The sequence below is a fragment of the Aotus nancymaae genome, unplaced genomic scaffold, assembly GCF_030222135.1.
Source record: "Aotus nancymaae isolate 86718 unplaced genomic scaffold, 86718_ANA_hifiasm-v0.15.2.pri h1tg000008l, whole genome shotgun sequence".
Lineage (NCBI taxonomy): Eukaryota > Metazoa > Chordata > Mammalia > Primates > Aotidae > Aotus > Aotus nancymaae.
In genome coordinates, this window is record NW_026988419.1 from 57,111,563 (window position 1) to 57,132,521 (window position 20,959).

At 40.4% G+C, this 20,959-nt stretch overlaps 1 protein-coding gene across 3 annotated transcripts in view; it reads right to left on the bottom strand.

Moving 5' to 3' along the window:
- Positions 1 to 3,969: 3,969 nt before the first annotated feature.
- NFE2L2 (NFE2 like bZIP transcription factor 2) overlaps positions 3,970 to 20,959 on the bottom strand; it is a 33,583-nt gene continuing 16,593 nt past the window's right edge. For 2 of the 3 annotated variants that reach the window (XM_012471930.2, XM_012471931.3), the window contains exons 2-5: positions 7,859 to 8,125; positions 7,145 to 7,234; positions 6,293 to 6,484; positions 3,970 to 5,663 (exon numbers count right to left, since the gene is read on the bottom strand). In XM_012471930.2, coding sequence (XP_012327353.1) covers positions 4,437 to 5,663; positions 6,293 to 6,484; positions 7,145 to 7,234; positions 7,859 to 8,125 — 1,776 coding nt within the window. In that variant the 3' untranslated portion in view covers positions 3,970 to 4,436. Of the gene's footprint in view, positions 5,664 to 6,292; positions 6,485 to 7,144; positions 7,235 to 7,858; positions 8,126 to 13,692; positions 13,713 to 20,959 lie in introns of those variants that run through there. The other variant, XM_012471932.3, reaches the window with a different exon arrangement.

Genomic DNA, 20,959 nt, shown 5'->3' on the forward strand with positions numbered 1-20,959 from the left:
TTTTTTATTGGTAAAATGGATTTACAGTTTCCTCCCTCAATAAATCACAAGGTTAAATTTGGTAGCTTAAAGAACTTAAGCTAGAACCTTCCTTATGGACCCTAAAGATAGTGTCTTAGTAATGCTGGATACTGTCTTACAAGGATATACTGAAATATACCTAACGTTTTAATGGGTGATAATAAAAGTTATGCCAGTGTCTTAAGCGTTTTTCCCTCCCACATAGGATTGAAGTTTTCTAGTCTTTTTTTCCAGTTCTCAAGTGTTAGACATCAACTGAAAACATCCTGATAACTATCTTTTTTTAAAATGGGAATGAGAATTATCTTGTATATCTTCTGAGGCTTAGTCACAAATACGGATATGGCAAGCATATTTGAGCAGTGTCCCCCTCAAAAAGAGGAACTTGGGAGATCTTGGCAAGAAGATAGACTTTTATATAGACAGTGTTGTGCAATTACAGTTTAATAGCCAAATTTTACTGAGGACAGTCAGGTATAAAGCTCTCAATTCAAACACAGATCAAGAGAAATGAACACTTGGTTTTATTAGTCATGGCATAGTTGGGATTTTTTATTTGAAATTTATAATTTCTCACGATAATGTTTTGTATTTCACCGTAATATTTTTAGGTACTGTAAGTTTCTGTGGCCAGTTATCTTGTATGAATTGGACAGAATACTTTGAATCAGTTTGCTACTAAAGGATGCAGATGAATGAAGAATATCTGTTTTTGTCTGCCCAGCAGTGCTCTTCCTCCTTCAAGTATCAGTCAATGTTAGGTGCTCCAGATAGGGTTGCTGCTGAGATTCTTGTCACCCTCTCCCACTCACAATTTGATCTAAGAATAGACAGTTTATTCGAGACCTGGGATTATGTTCTGAGTTTGAAAAAGTGATGTCTCCTTCCAAGATGCCCTGTCACCACACCACCAGAGGAAGTTCCTTGATAGCATGTGAAAAATATTCAAGACACAAAATCTTCACATTTGACTGGGCACGGTGGCTCACGTGAAATCCTAGCACTTTAGGAGGCTGAGGTAGGTGGATCACTTGAGGTCAGGAGTTCCATACCAGCCTGGCCAACATGATGGAACCCTGTCTCCACTGAAAATACAAAAATGATTAAGCGGGTCTGTAATGTCAGGCCAGCTTAGTCATTTTTGTATTTTCAGTGGAAAAAGGTGGCAGGTGCCTGTAATCCCAGCTACTCCAAAGGTTGAGGCAGGAGAATCGTTTGAATGGCGGAGGTTGCAGTGAGCCGAGATTGTGCTACTGCTCTCCATCCTGGGCAATAGAGTGAGATTCCGTCTCAAGAAAAAGAAAACCAAGATCTTTACATTTGAATTCTCAGATCCATTAGTCCTTCACGTCATTTTCAATCCTGAGCTTTAACAGTTACATTCTCTTGTAAGCTAATTTGACTGGATTTATTTGTAGCCAAAAAGCATCATTGTAGAAGGCTAAAGGAAAATGACAAAACATCCATCATTGATACGGTGTTTAGTATGAGCTAGGCACGGTGCTTTTTGTGGGGTGACCCATTGAGTACCACTCTGCTTTTTTAAGTTCTGATATGCAGAATGTGCAGACTTGTTACACAGGTATACACGTGCCATGGTGGTTTGCTGCACCCATCAACCCATCATCTACATTAGGTATTTCTCCTAATGCTATCCCCCTCCCCTAGTCCCCCAACCCCCTGACAGGCCTCAGTGTGTGATGTTCCCCTCTCTGTGTCCATGTGCTCTCATTGTTCAGCTCCCACTTATGAGTGAGAACATGCAGTGTTTGGTTTTCTGTTCCTGTGTTAGGTTGCTGAGAAGGATGGTTTCCAGCTTCATTGATGTCCCTACAAAGGACATGAACTCATTCTTTTTTATGGCTGCATCGTATTCTATGGAAAATGTGTGCCACATTTTCTTTATCATTGATGGGTATTTGGGTTGGTTCCAAGTCTGCTACTGTGAACAGTGCTGCACTGTGCTTTATAGATGAGAAAATATGCCTTAGAGTGCTAAAGTGAGTTGCCAAAGATCATTCTAGGAATTAGCAGTAAGCCCATGCAGTCTGGTTCCAGGGACAGGATTTCTAACACTACACTGCTCCTAATGGGTTGCTAGGAGTCTTCACTGAATGGTTACACATGTAATGTTTATTTTAAACATACTTAAATGAATCTCCATTTCCTCACTTTAAAAAGGCAAAATAATATGAACAAGTGAAATCTGCTTAGGTGAAGAAATCAATAACTGGTTCATTGGAAAGCATGCAGATATTTTTTCTTTTTCCTTTTTTTTTTTTTTTTGAGATGGAGTCTCGCTCTGTCACCCAGGCTAGAGTGCAGTGGTGCGATCTCGGCTCACTGCAACTTCTGCCTCCGGGATTCAAGCAATTCTCTGCCTCAGCCTCCTGAGTAGCTGGCATTACAGGCACCCACTACCATGAGCATGCAGATTTTCAAAGGTTTTTGAGGGGACTTGTTTTTGTACACTCTAGTTATGTCTAATAGATCTCTCAGTATGTCCAAAAAGGAACTGATTTTCCCATCTGGATCTCTCTCCTCTATCCAATCTTCATTTTTGGACAACTCAGTTAAGATGTTCAACTCCTTGTCTCACATCCATTCTACCACTTTTAGTTCTCTGAGACATGGCAGAATCCAGTGTCTCTATCTCTCTTCTGTCTCCCTAGACCAAGCCATCATCATAATGCATGAACCTTCCAATTGGTTTCCCTACCCCCATCCTTAACCCACTATACTGTTCTCAACACACAAGCCAGAGGGAGCTTGAAAAGTTGTAGCTCTGAGACATTTTATAGAAAGTTGATATATATATATAAAGTAGGAACCTAAAATTCATATGTCTAATTTTTTAGCTTGACCTAGTAAATCTTTAGCTTCAGTGATTTTGGTTGCTATATAAGGAGATCCTTCTTTCGGTGATTTAAGATCGTATTTGTTACTGAGCATCTCTTATTTTTCCCTTACCAGCAGTAAGGCTTACAGGCTGCGTCCTATTTTGTCATTTTGAGTTCAAACCTAACCTCTCTAACAGCCACCACTGAAGACAGATTTTTGTAGACTTTGAAAAACCTGTTTTACTTGCTACATGCGCTTCTTGGCTTGCAAAATCTGCAGCAGAAATGGCCAGTCCAGCTGCCACCACTGCACTGACCATGGCTCCAGCTCAACTTCTTTAGCCTCCATCCAGAGTGGTACAATCACCTGCCACTAACTACACTCCTTTATCAGAAAGCTAGGCTGCCACTGCCAGCAGTCACAAACCCCAGAAGGAACTTTTAAAAACCAGTTGAATGTTACTCCTGAACAGCACCAGTAGCTCCCCACCTCGCTTATGTAGACTTATGAGGCTTTGCCATATTCCACCCCCATCCCTTTCTTCAGTCACATTGTCCTTTTCTCAAATGTGCAGCCTTTGGACCTGCTGTATCCTGTCTGCAGTGCTCTTAGCTATGAGAAGGGCTTCTCCCACACCTTCAAATATTGCCACCTCAGTAAGGCTCTTCCCATTTATAGCCTTATTTTTGTGTTGTGATGCTTTTTACTGTTTTTCCCCATCCAATTCTAACAGTGGAGTACGCTTGTTACCTCCTCTTCACTAGAATGCAAATTCCAGGATAGGGGTATTGGTTTTTTCCTTTTTACTTCAAACTCTGCCTAGTATATAGTGGGTGTATTACTTACTTACGGGAATAAATGAATCAATGCTTTCATGTCAGTGTACAACATTTTCTTGGGTTTAGATGTACCTGCTATTGAAGAAGAGGTAAAGTATCCTCTTGATATACTTTATTATTCCATAACCCTGTTAGTAGAAATTTAGCATAAAATTCTTTTTATATTTTCAAAGAAAACATTCTGAAGATGCAAAACATCTAAATGTATTAAATAGATGATTATGGAAAACACTACTGTGTGAATAAACTCAAAGGAATCCCAAAGAAATAATTTTAACAGTCATAATATTCCTTTATTAGTACCAGCTCTTAAAAATTTTTTTTTGCCAGAGCTAAACAATTTAATATAAAAAATGCCATTTTTTTTGTCCATACAGTATTTATAAAAAAGTACATAGTGGTTAGTTTTGCAATAATTTGCTTTTAGCCAGATGTCATATTATCATATAAATCTATGAATATAACAAATGACATAACAGTATAAATAAGTTTTTGTAGTATTTACACTTACATGGAAACTAGCCCAAATGGTGTCCTAAGAAATTGTTTAAAGTGAAACTACTGATTCAACATACTGACACTCCAATGCTTTTTAAAGTTTCATATTATTTTCTATACTAGTTTTGGCTATAATTTTGCATAGAATTATAAAGTATGAGCATTTCACATCACAGTAGGAGCTTTTAGTATAATAGTACAAAAAACTAGCTCAAAAAAGATCAAATCCTCCTAAATCTAGTTTTTCTTAACATCTGGCTTCTTACTTTTGGGAACAAGGAAAACATTGCCATCTCTTGTTTGCTGCAGGGAGTATTCACTAGGAGAATAAGGTTTTCCATCTTCATCACGTAGCATGCTGAAGACTTCAAGATACAGGGTGCTGAGTTGTTTTTTCAGCAGGTGAAGGCTTTTGTCATTTTCTCCTTTTTCTTTGAGCAATTTTTCTTTTTCGTCTTTCAAATGATCTAAATCTTGCTCTAGTTCTACTATATTTTCCAGTTTTCTTTTTCTGCAATTCTGAGCAGCCACTTTATTCTTACCCCTCCTACGTATATCTCGAATTAATGCAAGTTGAGCTTCATTGAACTGCTCTTTAGACATCATTTCGTTGAAGTCAACAACAGGGAGGTTAATGATTTTTTCTACAGGAAATGGGATATGGAGAGCTTTTGCCCTAAGTTCATCTCTTGTGAGATGAGCATCCAAGCGGCTTGAATGTTTGTCTTTTGTGAATGGGGTTTTTTGATGACCAGGACTTACAGGCAGTTCTTTCTCTGGTGTGTTCTCACATTGGGCATCATGCATGGGAGTGCTATGCCCCTGAGATGGTGACAGGGATTGTACCACATCCCCAGAAGAATGTACTGGTTGTGTTTTAGGACCATTCTGTTTGACACTTCCAGGGGCACTATCTAGCTCTTCCACTTCAGAATCACTGAGGCCAAGCAGTGTGTCTCCATAGCTGGAAGATTCCACTGAGTGTTCTGGTGATGCCACACTGGCACTTGTGTTCAGTGAAATGCCAGAATCAGAATCATTGAATTCTGCTGTGCTTTCAGGGTGGTTTTGGTTGAAAGCTTTGCAAAGTGATAGATCAGAAACATCAATGGGCCCATTTAGAAGTTCAGAGAGTGAATGGCTTAAAGTAGCAGGTGAAGGCATGCTGTTGCTGATACCAGGCTCGGCTATGAAAGTAGAATAAAATTCATCCCCAAAATCTGTGTTGACTGTGGCATCTGAATTTAATGAGTTCACTGTCAACTGGTTGGGGTCTTCTGTGGAGAGGATGCTGCTGAAGGAATCCTCAAAAGCATTAAGAAAATGTGGACTGCAGTTACCAACTTCTTTTTCCATTGAGGGGATAGATGAGTAAAAATGGTAATTGTCAACTTCTGTCACTTTGGCTTCTGGACTTGGAACCATCGTAGTCTCAACCAGCTTGTCATTTTCAATGTTAAGACACTGCATGAGAAAGAAGTTTATACTATATAAATCAAAGTTAATCCACACGCAATAAATTTAGATAAACTTCCTATCCACGTTCTCTCCAGGCTTATCTCTCTAATTTATTACCTCTGTAATTCAGAGATAATTCTCATTTCTAATACGTATTTATGCCTAAGTATATGGATTATTTTCAGAGTTCCCACATCAGACGTCAGATTTATAACATTCTGTCCTTGGCTGGGCGAGATGGCTCATGCCTGTAGTCCCAGCACTTTGGGAGGCCGAGGTGGGTGGATCACAAGGTCAGAAGTTCGAGATCAGTGTGGCCAATATGGTGAAACCCCATCTCTACTAAAAATACAAAAATTAGCTGTGCATGGTGGTGAGCACCTGTAGTCCCTCCCAGTTACAGTGCCACTGCACTCCAGCCTGGGTGACAGAGTGAGATTCTGTCTCAAAAAAAAAAAAAAAAAATTCCTCAGGATATCCAACCCACTTAACTAGCATGGGCAGCACTCATGACTAATTTAAAGGCACCCTCCAATCCTTCCTGTAAATAGGTGGCATATAAATAATCAGAATGACTAAAGGCACTAAATATAAAATAATATCTTCAGTATTACATTCTATTTTAGTTTAGTTACCTGTAACTCAGGAATGGATAATAGCTCCTCCCAAACTTGTTCAATGTCCTGTTGCATACCGTCTAAATCAACAGGGGCTACCTGAGCGACAGAAGTTTCACGTGACTGAGCCTGATTAGTACCAATGAAGACTGGGCTCTCGATGTGGCTAGGAATATCAGGAACAAGTGACTGAAACGTAGCCGAAGAAACCTAAAATTGATTAAGTCATTGATTAACGAGTCTTCCACCAGCGAGATGAGTAAGCTCTAAGGCACCGTCACAATACAAAGTGGAATCAGCTGCAGTTCCGTGTCTCTACTTTAACCAATCATGACTCCTGTTTGTAAATAATGAAACAAGTCTTTTTTTCCTACCCTGCTGACTCACATTTACTATTTGCTGGCCTAATAGTTTCAGCCTAAGCATTTGAAAGTAAACTTTAAAATGTTTAAGCTAGGATTTAGTTTATGTAATATCTAGCACAGTGGTACTAGATAAAACAGATTTATTAAAATTGTTAACAAATCTTCGTTCGTTGCCCAGCTTGTTCTTTACTCACCAAAACCTCTTAGACACTTGTAACAAATGAGTTATTTGTTTCCATGGTTATACTGTCCATGTTTCTGGCTATGCCATAGTAAATGGTTTTGCTTTTATATTATGTGAAGGTTTTTTTTTTTTCTTAATTGTAAAGTTATCTATAGACTAAGGTTTCCTTGACAGAGTATTTCCTTGTTTAAAACATTTCCTCCTAAAAATGTGTTTACTCTTTTAAATGGAGACTTCCCTTATTGAAGGGACTTACATAGAATATGATTGTTATTATATAGTTATGGAGTTTTGCTATTAATCTGTTGTTTTATACCTCACCTCATTGTCATCTACAAACGGGAATGTCTGCGCCAAAAGCTGCATGCAGTCATCGAAGTACAAAGCATCTGATTTGGGAATGTGGGCAACCTGATAAAAGGGAATGACACAAAAGAAGACAAAAATGATTATTCCATTGCCAAGCTAAATAGTCATAATTGATGTTCATAAAATGTTTACAATCAAGTTAAGTAAATATCTTATTTCAGAGATCACCTCAGGGCACAATTTGAACCAGACCACCTGGATTCAAATCTTAGCTCCTCCAGTTTTCTGAGTGATCTGGGCAAATTAACCTTTTTGAGCTTCAGTTGCTCACCGTAGATAAAATAGGGATAATGGTACCTAATTCATACAGTTGTGTTGATTAAACCAGTCAGTATATGTTAAGTTCTTAAAACAGTGCTTGCCACAGTATTGTAAGTAATCCCTATTACTTGGTTCTGCTGCCACTGCTTCTGTTGCTGCCACTTGATCCTTATAGGAGGTTTCTGAACTTTACAAAACTCTTTCGTGTAACTTATGTCCTCCTAATCCTCACAATAACTTTGTAAGATTAGTAGGTTGGGTAGTGAACTCAAAAGTAGATTTGACAAAGTAAGTAAAAGACACAGTGAAAGGCAAAGCTGGAATGCAAATCCAGATATTTTAATTCCTTGGTCAGTGTTTACTTAAACCCTGCCATAACTTTCCCAAGAACTGAGTACTCTGTACCTGGGAGTAGTTGGCAGATCCACTGGTTTCTGACTGGATGTGCTGGGCTGGCTGAATTGGGAGAAATTCACCTGTCTCTTCATCTAGTTGTAACTGAGCGAAAAAGGCTTTCTCTTGCTCCTTTTGGAGTTGTTCTTGTCTTTCCTTTTCAAGTTTTTTCTGTTTTTCCAGCTCATACTCTTTCCGTCGCTGACTGAAGTCAAATACTTCTCGACTTACCCCAAGATCTATATCTTGCCTCCAAAGTATGTCAATCAAATCCATGTCCTATGTTTAAAACAAAAAAAGGAAGGAGAGAGACCATGGTTAAGATGGCAGATACCACATAAATTAATTCACATTATGCCACTGTTGATGGTGGGGAGTGGGGAGATTACAAATACAATCTAAATGAGAACACAGGTCCAATGTTCTAGAAGAGCACAGTTAATTCCATTCAATGAATCTATTCATTAAAGACAACAAACAACCTACAAACACATAGCCATCCATTCTAATCACTTGGATCATTAATGACTGGGTGATGGTAGAGGTCACTAAAGGGCAAAGTCACAAAAATGGTTTGAATTAAAAGAAATTCCACTCTTGTTTAATAGAAAATTGAAATTAGAGCAAGCCCTCTAAGCCACTGGCTTATGAGAAGTCGGGTTTGGAAAATACTACTGAGTAAATACATGGAGTTTTCTTTAAACTTTGCTCAGAAAATATCCAGTTTATAGAGGGATAAGTCCCAAGTTAAAGTGTCAATCTAGCAGTTGTGAAGTATCACCATTCTTTCCATCTTTCCTACACTAGATTATCTTTTCCCATCACAGCTTGCTACTCTTATCTCTGTGGCTCACCTATTAAATAACTTCCTTTTGAGTTGAGTTTTAGTTGAGACATGAAAAAGTTTAAGACAAGGGTTGTCTACTGCTTAACAGGAAGTTGAGAAAGGGATGAGAACCCATCAACTTCCTTCCTGAGAAATTATCAATAATCCTCTTTACAAAAATTAGCTGGGCATGGTGGTGCATGCCTGTAGTCCCAGCTACTCAGGAAGCTGAGGCAGGAGAATCGCTTGAACCCAGGAGGTGGAGGTTGCGGTGAGCCGAGATCGCACCACTGTGCTCCAGCCTGGGTGACAGAGCAAGACTCCATCTCAAAGATGAAAAAAAAAAAAAAGGGACAGTTGCGGGGGCTCACGCCCTGCAAGCCCAGCACTTTGGGAGGCTGAGGGGGAATGTATCGCTTCATCTAAGGAGTTTGAAACCAGCCTGGGTAATATAAAGAGACCCTATTTCTACTAATGGGAGGGAGAGGAGAAACAAGTGTGGTGGTGCACACCTGTTGTCCCAGCTACTCATGAGGCTGAGGTCGGAGAATCACTTGAGTTCAGGAGGTTGAGGCTGCAGTGAGCCATGATCACCCACTGCACTCCAACCTGGGCAATAAAGTGAGACCCTGTCTCAAAAATAAATAAATAAAGCCCTGGCTCCAGGGAAGGATCAAAAGTATTAAGTTTTAAGATACAGGAAAACTCTTACAAAGAGTGAAGGTTTTGATTTAGTAAAAGATAGATGAGGAGAGTCTGGGCTTGGTGACTTATTCCTCCTCCTCCCAGGAGTTTGGGAGGCCGAGGCAGGAGGATTGCTGGAGCCCAGGAGTTTGACCTTAGCCTGGGCACCATAGTGACACCTGTGTCTACTAAAAACCAAAACAAAGTAGTTGCACGTGGTGGTGTGCACCTATAGTCCCAAATACTAGGGAGGCTGAAGTGAGAGGATCACTTGAGCCCAGGAAGTCAAGGCCATGGTGAGCTATGATTGCACCACTGCACTCCAGCAGCCTGGGTAACAAGTAAGACCCTGTTTCACATACAAAAAAAGACACATAGGGAGAGAATTCATATGACTAGGCTAGGCATAGGAAACACATCCAGAATTTCCTAACCACATATGTGTCAATAGCAATTTTTCTGATTTATAATTTTTGGAAATTATAAATTTCCAAAATTTAGTCTTTGGAAAAATCTAAATAGGTAGGAAATCTAAATCTGTTTCCATTTCACAAATCACCTGTAGGGGAAATAATGAATTTGAGAATGGAAAAAAATCAAGATGGGAGAATGGCAGTTGGGACCTGAAGGCCAGTGGGCACAGTGTGGATACATGTCACACTTTGTATTTCAGTTCTGCTGACAGCTGGCAACGCCAGGCTTACAGCTCTATTACTTTCATCTTCCCAAGGACACAAATAACATGGTGGTTGTTTCAGTGAGGAGTCAGGCTATTTTTATCCAACAGAGGAGGAGCAGGCCACCCAGCCTGGAGGCAGCACAGCTAGCTGGATGGCACAGGCCACCTGTACCCATGACTGAAGGTTGGTGTTGGAATCTTAAATGCTATGAAACCCTGCTCATGGGACTCCTCATTATTCTAGCCTTCAACAATATATAGTGTAAAGCACACAGAGTAAGCATAATTAAAACAGCACCTGTAATTAGGTATACCTTGCTAGGATATACCTAATTATTTTTAAGCCAGTATCTATTAAGGGCTTCCTATATGCCATGCACTGTTCTAAGTACTTTACATATAAAAACTATTCCTCAAAACAGCCTTATACAGATAAAACATCCTTGTTTTACAGTATAAGAACAGTGAGGTTTAGAAAGAAGAGATAGTACCAGAAAGCGGCTGAACAAGGACACACAGCCTGGCAGCTTCACTCGGATTCATGCTTTATTAGCCGTGAGCCTACACTAATATAAAATGGCATAGCATTTGCATATAACCTATGCACATCCCCTTACATACTTTAAATCACCTCTGGATTACAATACCTAATAAAGTATAAATGCTATGTAAGTAGCTGTTATACTGTATTTTATTTGTATATATATTTTTTTCCCAATTTATTTTTGAAATTTATTATTTATTTACTCATTTTGAGATAGGATCTCGCTCTGTCACCCAAGCTGGAGTGTGGTGATGCAGTCATGGCCCACTGCAGCCTTCACTTGGCTCAAACGATCGTCCCACCTCAGCCTCTCAAGCAGCTGGGACTACAGGCACATGCCACCAAACCCCGCTAATTATTTTTTGTAGAGATGGGGTCTCGCCATTTTGCCTAGGCTGGTCTCGAATTCCTGGGCTCCAGCGATCTGCCTGCGTTGGCCTCCCAAAGTGCTAGGATTACAGGCGTGAACCACTCCACTGCGCTTGGCCTTTTTCCAAATATTTTTGAACCAATCTGCCATTGGTTGCATCATTGAACCAGAGGCTGCATAGGGCCAACTGTATATACACTTTGCTTTGGAATCTTGGTAGTATGGAGCAGCCAGTCTGCAGGGTGGATTAAGCATGTCACCTAGATCAGTTTTCTGGCCAGGAGCAACAAAATAGCAACCATAGAGCATTCAGTCATACACGACTATCTTCTCAGGGGCATCCCCACTGAAATAGGCATGAGAATAATTTCTGTTTTAAAAATTGATTTGTTTCCATTTTGATGAACATGTTTACCCATAGGTCATCATGGAGACAGAACATTCCAAGGTATTGAGAAACCTACTTTATTTTTTTTGAGATGGAGTCTCGCTCTGACGCCCAGGCTGGAGTACAGTGGCACAATCTCAGCTCACTGCAACTTCTGCCTCCTGAGTTCAAGCGGTTCTCACCTCAGCCTCCCAAATAGCTGGGATTACAGGTACATGCCACCACACCCGGCTAATTCTTGTATTTTTAGTAGAGACAGAGTTTTGCCATGTTGGCCAGGCTGGTCTCAAACTCCTGACCTCAACTGATCTGCCCGCCTCAGCCTCCCAAAGTGCTGGGATTACAGGTGTGAGCCACTGCGCCTGGCTGAGAAACCTGCTTTGAAATTCTAATTAGCTTGGGCCATTTCTTCTCAGTAAATCTAGATATATAGCAGAGTATCGTATCTAGACTTTCTGCAAACTGGAGCTATCTGCCCAAGCAAGGTATTAAATGTTCAATACATTCCCATCTACTAAGTACAGCACCAAAAATTAAAGGAATGCATGATCCTGTAGTCTTAATTGAACTCGTTTCTCTCTACAAAATAGGCAGTCCATGTTCCCACCCATCTCAAGAACTGATGTGCAAAGTGTGCAAAGCTCTTTGTAAGGTCAGTAAAAGAAACTCAAATACTTGTCCCTGCATCTGGAAAAAGTGCACTTTGGCACATCCCTGCCTCACTTACCCCAGACTTCCTGGGCCTGAGGTTTCTCCTTGTTAAGGAGATCCCAGGATAATTGCTTCATGCAACTGAAGCAATTTAGGTTGCAAACATCTCACAAATCTGAATTGCAAAGTATCCTTAGAACCTCATGAACTGGAATAAAATCCCTAACGGAATTTACTCTAAAATTGTGTCAGTAATGCCAGGAGTTGAAATAACTACATTCAATTTCCTTTTTTTGTTTTGTTTTGTTTTTTTAAGATGAGGTTTCACCATGATGGCCAGGCTGGTCTTAAACTCCTGACCTCAGGTGATCCACCCACGTCAGCCTCCCAAAGTGCTAGGCCCGGCTTACATTCAATTTCCTTTTCCCCCCTTTTCCTTCCCATCAGATGATATTTGAGGGGTTTGGATGGTTTTAGCTATACATTGCTTAATTATTCCATCCTACCCAAGCATACAGATGTTAGTGGATCAAATGAGACATGTGAAAGAGATCTCTCTATAAATGTAAAATATGCAAATGTTTACAGGTCGACAGTGATATAGGCTCTACTGTTTGCTGTATAAGCGAGACCAAAGTCCAGGCCAATGGATAATAATGAGGTTGTGGACCTAACTAGGGAGAGCCTAAAATAACATTGGGACTATCTAGATGGTCAGAAAGAATGAACCAACTAACTTCCAAGATCATGGACAACTTCATTACTTGGTTCTTCCTCAGGGCAGGTCTGAATTAGACTACTATTAACACGTTGTAAATAAAAAAGGATTTTGATTTCAGAGAGATTCTGAATTATTTGCAAATAATAAAGCAAATTAATAAGCAAATTAGAAGCTACATGGGAGGGGTGGGGGGAGGTTAAGGTGGGAGGACTGCTTGAGCCCTGGAGGTCAAGGCTGCAGTGAGCCAAGATCACGCCACTGCAGCCTGAGGAACAAAGTGAGACCTTGTTTCAAAAAAAAAGTTTATGTAATATTTTTTCTTGCTATGAGAGATCTCTAAAACAAACAAAAAGACCCTGCTTCATAAAAGAAAAGAGCTGAGTTTGAAGCAACTATTTTGGATTCCCAAACATGGACATCTTGATCAAATTTAGAATGCAGCAACAATGGGTTTCTTGTTATGGCCTTAGTGTCATACTCTGTGCTACTCAGATTTTCACATCTGTTTCAGCAGGCAAAATGCTGCAGAAATTTGATGTTGTACGAAACTTTCAAAGTTTTATGTTGGAAAAAAACCAAAAAACCAGGAGAAGTTAAAACTGAAGACTTAGTGTTGGAGAGGCCCATAAGCTCACGACTGTGTTTTGTGCTAAGCTAGTATGCAGCGACCATTTCCTGTAAAGAACCGTGTGACCAGGCACATGATTTATTCCACAAATGACCCAGCTCTCTGCAAGGCTCACACATCATCCAAGAGGAAATAATCGTCCTGATGGAGCCCAAACAAGAACGTGACACTGGAAGGAGGAAAGGGAAGTGCCTAAGGAAGAACTAAAACTGCTCTTCTGCACATAAATCCAGGGCTTTGAGGAAGCGCAAGTCCCCCGCGGAAGAAGGCCACAGTGTAAGTGTTAGATAAGTAGGGTTTGGAGAGAGGAAAGCAGGTAGATGGTTTGCACAGCACTCCACAGGTACTTCCTTACAACGGCGAGAAAGCTTTCCAAGGGCTATGTGAGCACTGGCCATGAGCCTTTGCAAGGCATATGGAGCAAATGTCGTCTGCCACTTCATGTCTGAATTTTTTTTTTTTTGCTGTTGTCCTTGGTGATTCCTGAGTGTGTTCCAAATTATGTTGCTAGCTTGGCTTAGACAAAAGAAGACAATTTGATAAGAAACACAAATGTTGGACAATTCATGTTAAATCACCATCTGGCCTAAGGCAAATACTCATGTTTAAAAAATATATATCATCATTTGCCAACTGGGTAATCTGTTATACATTTCAGGGAAAATCTGAAGTTGGACAATTAACTCATACCACTTTAAAACAAACACTCTGTACCAGGATAAACAAAGAAAGCACTTGAATGCAGAATCCATACTAAATATGTCTTTTGCAAGTCAATTTTAGCGCCTTGAATAAACCAGCATTTATCATGCTTAGATGATCCAAAAAGTCAGAAAAAGTAAAGCAAAGATAATACAATGCTTGTCCTAAATTAACGTTATTCAGTAAACTGAGACAAAGTATTTGAAATGAAAGATAAAATGGTTTCTTTATACACTCAAATGGGTAATTAAGGCTTGTACCTCCCACTACCCCCGAGGCTCCCTTCCTTCTCCTACCCTCTACCTTGCCCTGAGAATGACAGGAAGGTGGTGGGAGATTTCCTTCTAAAAATAAATTTCATCAATAAACTGTTAAAAAATTAATTATACACACGACTAACTCTAAACAGAAAGCGAAACTGATCCTTGCTCTTTATACTTTAATGTAGTATAAAGTTGGACTGTCTTAAGTTACTCCTTCTCAAAAGCATGTATTTCCATTAAAATAAAAATCTTATTTTAACATTATTTCCCAAGATCCCTCCTTCATCCAAATCTTAGTTACCCCCATTCAAAGTCTAAGTTACACTTGATTATATTTTTCTTTCATACATTTCATTCTTCATATTATGCCCAGGTGATATTATTTACCTAAAACTAAATCTGATTCAGTGTTTTTTTTCCATAGACACTGCCCAAGTATTTCTGAACAAAACCTGGTGGAACATGAATCATATTCTACCATCTGGATGAATATAAACCAAATTAAGAGCTATATGAGGCTGCAAAAACATTTGAGGGCATCCTTGAATTTTGAAGAATTGATAAAATAACAGCCAGGCATGGTGGCTCCCACCTGTATTCACAGCTCTCTGGGAGGCTGAGGCGAGAGAATCGCTTGAGTCCAGGAGTTTGAGACCAGCCTGGGCAACATAGTGAGACCTCAACTCTACAAAAAAATTAAAAAATTAGCCAGGCATGGTGGGACTCTCCTGTAGTCTCAGCTACTTGAGAGACTGATGTGGGAGGATCAATTGAGCCCAGGAGATGAAGGTTACAGTGAGCCATGATCACATACTGCCCTCCAGCCCTGTCTCAAACCAAAAACAAAACAACAAAAACACAACAACGGAGATCTCCTTCATTTACAAATCTCTACCTTGCAGTCATAATCCTTAAAGCAAAATGACCCCGAGCAGATGTGCTTTTAAAATACGTGGTGCTGATGACTATTAGGGTTCATAAATATTTACCTGCCTATTTACTTCTCTGGCTTCTCTCACACTGCATTACAAGAATATAGCAAAGCCAATTGTTTTCTCAGCAAGAATTCTAGGCCATTCTGTTTGCCCACATTCTAGTACTTCTGGTTTTACTAGACTGATTTGCTGTCTTGATTGTGTTGCTACAATAATTGCAAAGTTAAGTATTTAAAATACAGAATCGCAGAATACTGGAGACAAAAGGGGCCTTACACTCCTCTAGGCCAAGTGTAAATGTTACCAGGTTTATTTCTATGTAACTAAAGCTCCTTAAAGAAAAATAACTGGCCTAGCAACATGTTGTATACATAGCAGAGACACTTAAAAGGGAGTAACAGTTAACACAAATCCAGATTTTCCTTTCCCTAATCTTGAAAAACTAGATTTTTAACAGCATAAAAAAGCCCAAATACACACAAAGACGTATTATTCAACAAGTTAAAACTCTAGTTCACAAATTTACCATGCCCTGAGTTATAGACCATTTTTCCACCCTTTTATCTTTCCACTAGAAAGTGGTCCAGTTTCTTCAATCTGGCAGGTTACCACGTGCAGACGTTTTCATGGGCTGTTTCCTGTTCCAAAACAAGTTTCTCAGTCATGACTCAATCTAAGAAATATGATCAAGCCAGTTTACTGGAACTCTCACCCGTTACGCTTGCCTGGAAACTGCAGAGCATGATGCAAAGATAAAGCAAAACTGGAAAGTGGAGACAGCAAGAATTTGGATTATTTTCTCAAGAGGCACATACAGAGTTCAGTCAAAAAGATGTCAGAGAAAACTAGTTAATTTCCAAAACAGCAGGTGATTCTACCTGCTACAAAAAGCACATGGTGCTGAATTTTCCATGAGAGGTTTCACATCTGGGTCCCCAAGGAGTTTTTTTTTTTTTTTTTTTTTTTTTTTTTTGGTGGTTGTGTTTGAGTAGGATACTGCTGCTAAGCTTTAAAGGACTTATACAAGGGTTTCACTACTCTGCTGAGAGAATGGCTTGGTTTGACAAGCGAACATTAGGCTAGTTTTTTTAATCTCTTCCCCATTTTTGAGCAAGCCATGTATGTATGGAGTTCTAAATGCTGTCCTCGCCTTTGGAATTAGGTCTTCCACTGCTCTTAGAATGATCCAACCCTTCCCGCTCCCAACCCAACCCCTGCCATATTACCAACAGAACCTTCAGGAACATTGGATTCAACTCCCTAACCTACTTTACCTAACCTCCATAGAAATTAACTGAGCATGGACTAACCAGGTGGCTTACATCTCCACCTTAAACTCAAACAGCTTTGCTGCCCATGCTGGGGTGCCCTCCTCCTCCAAGGGAGTCCCCTACGAGGATGGGCACACATACTCCAGCACATTCACACCATAGGGCTCTCTACAGATACTTCTGCCACTTCTAAACTCCCCAAGTGATCCTTTACCCTCTCTTTTGGTCCTGCATTTGTAAAGATAAATTATTAGTTCAATCTTTGAGGTCCTTTTCAGATTTTTTAAAAAGAGATGGAGTCTTGCTCTGTGGTGCCCAGGCTGGAGTGCAGCGGCACCTTCTTAGCTCACTGCAGCTTCTAACGCCTAAGCTCAAGTGATCCTCCCACCTTGGCCTCCCAAGTAGCATGCATCACCATGCCTGGTTAATTCTTTTTGTTTTTTATAGAAATGCTTCTTGCTATGTTGCTAATGCTGGTTTCAAATTCCCAGCCCCAACTGATCCTCCTGCCTTGGTCTCCCAAAGTGCTGAGATTACAGGCATGAACCACCATGCCTGGCCAATTTTCATGTTACTTACAAATAGCTAAAAGTAATAATAAGTCCATACAGTCAGTCATCCAGGCTTGGGGGCTAAGTACTAAATGCCATTTATTGCTGCTAGCCAGAGACCTTGGGTGCTGGTGGTATGAATTTTAGATAGATTTTATTAACTGTATTATTATTATTATTACATATAAAACACTTAGCTTAAAAAAAAAAAAATCCCCAATAGACCAAGGGATCTGTTTAATTTTTTTAAGTGTGGATTTTTTTGAGTATGAAGTAACTTTTGAAATAATAAGCTATTAATAGTTAAAACTTCCAGGCCGGGTGCCATGGCTCACGCCTATAATCCTATCACTTTGGGAGGCGGAGGTGGGTGAATCGCCTGAGATTAGGAGTTTGAGACCAGCATGGCCAACAAGGTGAAATCCTGTCTCTATTAAAAATACAAAAATTAGCTGGATGTGGTGGCAGGCGCCTATAATCCCAGCTACTTGGGAGGCTGAGGCAGGAGAACTGCTTGAACCCCAGAAGCAGAGGTTGCAGTGAGCCAAGATCGTGCCATTGCACTCCAGCCTGTGTGACAAGTGAAAACTCTGTCTCAAAAAAAAAAAAAAAAGTTAAAACTTCCTTCTAACAGAATGGTGGTAGTTATAAAGGTAGTGGTCAAGTTCAACAAGATTAGTGTAAATACGCTAAGTGGATCATTAATCCATCTACCCATCTAATACCACCCCTCATGTGCCAGGGATACAAAGATAAGTAAGAGACAGTCTCTGATCTGAGTTATAAGACAAAGTGATGAGAAGCCCAGGCAGCATGGAGGAGGTGCCACTAAATCTGCACAGAAAGACCTCACAGAGGAGTTCACCACTGCCATAAAGTGTATAACTGGCCTACCATGTCAATATCCTTCCAATAAACAATGGTTAAGCCTATTTTCCAAAGGCCTAGCCCAACTGGGCATTTGAAAGCAAAAGAGGCTATGGAAGTGGCAAGAACACACAAGAAGTAAATACATCTCCATTCTCTTTATGCATCCTTTGTCTCCCCTCTTGGTGGTGGCAATGTTTTCCCTCATTTCCCCCCAGAGGCTCTGAGTCTCCAGCTCAAGGAAAATTCTCATACGTAAAGAGACTTCCTCCTCATATTTTGACTTTTCAGTTAGTATGACTCATCCATCTCAGCCAAGATGGGAATTACTGTTAATGCCACACTGTCACGGAATGCTACAATTGGAAGGGTCCACAGGAGTCGCCCAGACAGCCCCTCATTTTGCAAATAAGGAAACAGGTCTAGAGGGTGAGAGCATTTGTGCAGGGTCAGAGGTCAAGGGATTACCAAACTACCTAGGGTCTACTGTTCTAATTTTACAACTCTTGCCAAGTTATTTGGCAGAGGGAAAAGATCTTTACTTCACCTCAATTCTTTTTTAATTAGCATCTCTTGCTGTAGCCTGCTGGCCTCACAGGTACCTAACAGCTTCTATTACAGCTGGTGTTTGCAGCTGTAATAGAAGTGTTTATAGGAGTGTTCATGGGCACTATCTAAGTTTCACTACAGTAGCATGAGGAAGGTGGGCCAGGTATTATAATCTTTTTTTGAGACAGTCTTACTCTGTCGCCTAGGCTGGCATGCATGCAGTGGTGCCATCTCAGTTTACTGCAACCTCTGCCTCCTGGGTTCAAGCGATTCTTCTGCCACGGCCTCCCAAGCAGCTGGGATTACAGGTGCTTGCCACCATCAACAGCTAATTTTTGTATTTTTAGTAGAGATAGGGTTTTGCCATATTGGCAAGGCTGGTCTCAAACTCCTGACCTCAGGTGATCTGCCTGCCTTGGCCTCCCAAAATGCTGGGATTACAGGTGTGAGCCACTATGCACGGCCTGTAATCTTCATTTCTAGATGAACACATTGAGTCTTCGGGGATTAAGCAACCTGCCCCAAATCACATATTTGTCAAGTAGCAGAGACAGGACTCCAACCCAGACCTTCTGACCTTGAGCCTGGGAAGCTCGTCCACAGCTTCTTGGTGTTCACACCACAAAAGATACAGTCTGGAAACCACTTAAGCCCCATGCCTTCTCCTCAGGTGAGAAACAAAGAGTTGAAGTCTGCCCTCTGGACACTCAGACCTGTCTGCCCCAGACAACTTAACAGGCAAATCGGGCCAACTTACTTGCATGAAGAAAGCTTAGCATTGAAATCAGGACAACTCACTTGCATAAGGAGAGTTTCACATTGAAATCAATCCTCCCATAAAGCCAGTAATTACCCTATATTTTGTATGTCTTATAGGGTTTTCTTACTATGGTCTGACTAAACTCCTTTAGGGACTAACAATGGCTTTTTAAAAATAGATACCAGGTGTACATGGTATAAAATTTAAAAGTTGCAAAAGTAATCTTCCAGTTGTCTTCCTCCAAGGCAAACACTAGTATCAGTTTTTTTCTGTTTTCTTCGGAAACCATTTATACACATAATCACATATAATCATAGTGTCCCACACTCATTTAATATATCTTGGAGATGGTTCTACATGAGGGCATAAAGTTGTGAGTTGTCCTTTTTTGTTTTTCTAAGATAGGGTCTTGTTCTGTTGCCCAGGCTGGAGTGCAGTGGCACAATCACAGCTCACTGCAGCCTCAACCTCCTGGGCTCAAGCGATCTTCCCACCTCAGCCACCTGAATAGCTGAGACTACAGGCATGTGCCACTATGCTTGGCTAATATAATAACATAATTATTTAATCAGTCCCCCATCTGACTTTTCTTTTTGCCATTACAAATAATGCCATAATGAATATCCTTGTATGTAAATCATTTCACAAATGTGTGAAGGTATCTGTGAGATAAATACTTAATTGCTAAGTCAAAGAGTATATACTGCCAAATAGCCCTATATAGAGGTTGTAACTTTTACACTTGCACCAGCAGTGTGGGCATGCATTTCTCCATGCCTTTCCCAACTGCTATGTCCTTCACGCCTTGTATCATATTGGCGCATGGTACCCACTCAATGAATACATGTTAACTGCTTATACAAGCCTCCTACATTAATTCCAGGATCATTTCAAAATCGGGCCTTTTCCATTATCTTTTAACAATAAAATTGAGGCCAAAGAAAGAAACTTCCACTCCAGAAGTGTCAGCCAGCAAACAGCATTTCTTTAACCACTGGTGTGTGCCTAGCCATGCTCCAGCCAAGATAATTTTCATCTGTGCCTTTGGAACTGGCAGCACATTTTGTAGGGGCAAGGAATGCAGAGGCTGGGGTACCTGCAGATAAGACTGAGGTTGGGCAAAGTCTCAGGAACACTCAAGCGTGACAGGCACAATCAGCAAGCTCAGCCTTTCTAATAGACAAGGCAGACTTGTAAAAGCTAGTCCAGCCAGGCTGACCCATCTATCGGCTCCTTAATTAAAGACCAGGAAAAGGCTTTCTTACCAAAGATATATCACTCAGGAACAGGTGTTTACTGGCCATTAAACTATATATAGAACATCCAACTGACTAAGGAGAACTGACAGTGATCACGGAGACCCCAGTCCAAACCCCAGGTTTATAAATGAGGATCCTGAGGCCTGAGATGCCAAATGGGCAATTGGCCCTAGGTCTCATCTGACTGAGCGAAATCCAGGGGGTGGTGGTTGTCATCTGCTCAACCTAATACAAATTAGATTTCAAGCTAGACTTTACTATTGCAATTTCTATTGCTTAAAAAATCATTAAATATTAGGAATTACTTTGAAAACTGACCCTTACAGAATTGTTCTGTGCTATTCAAGTCTTTAACCAAATTAATGGCCTATGAAATTCTGTTATGAGAAAATTGCCCAATGTCTGACATGTACTCTTTTTTTTTGAGACAGAGTTTTACTCTTGTTGCTCAGGCTGGTGTGCAAT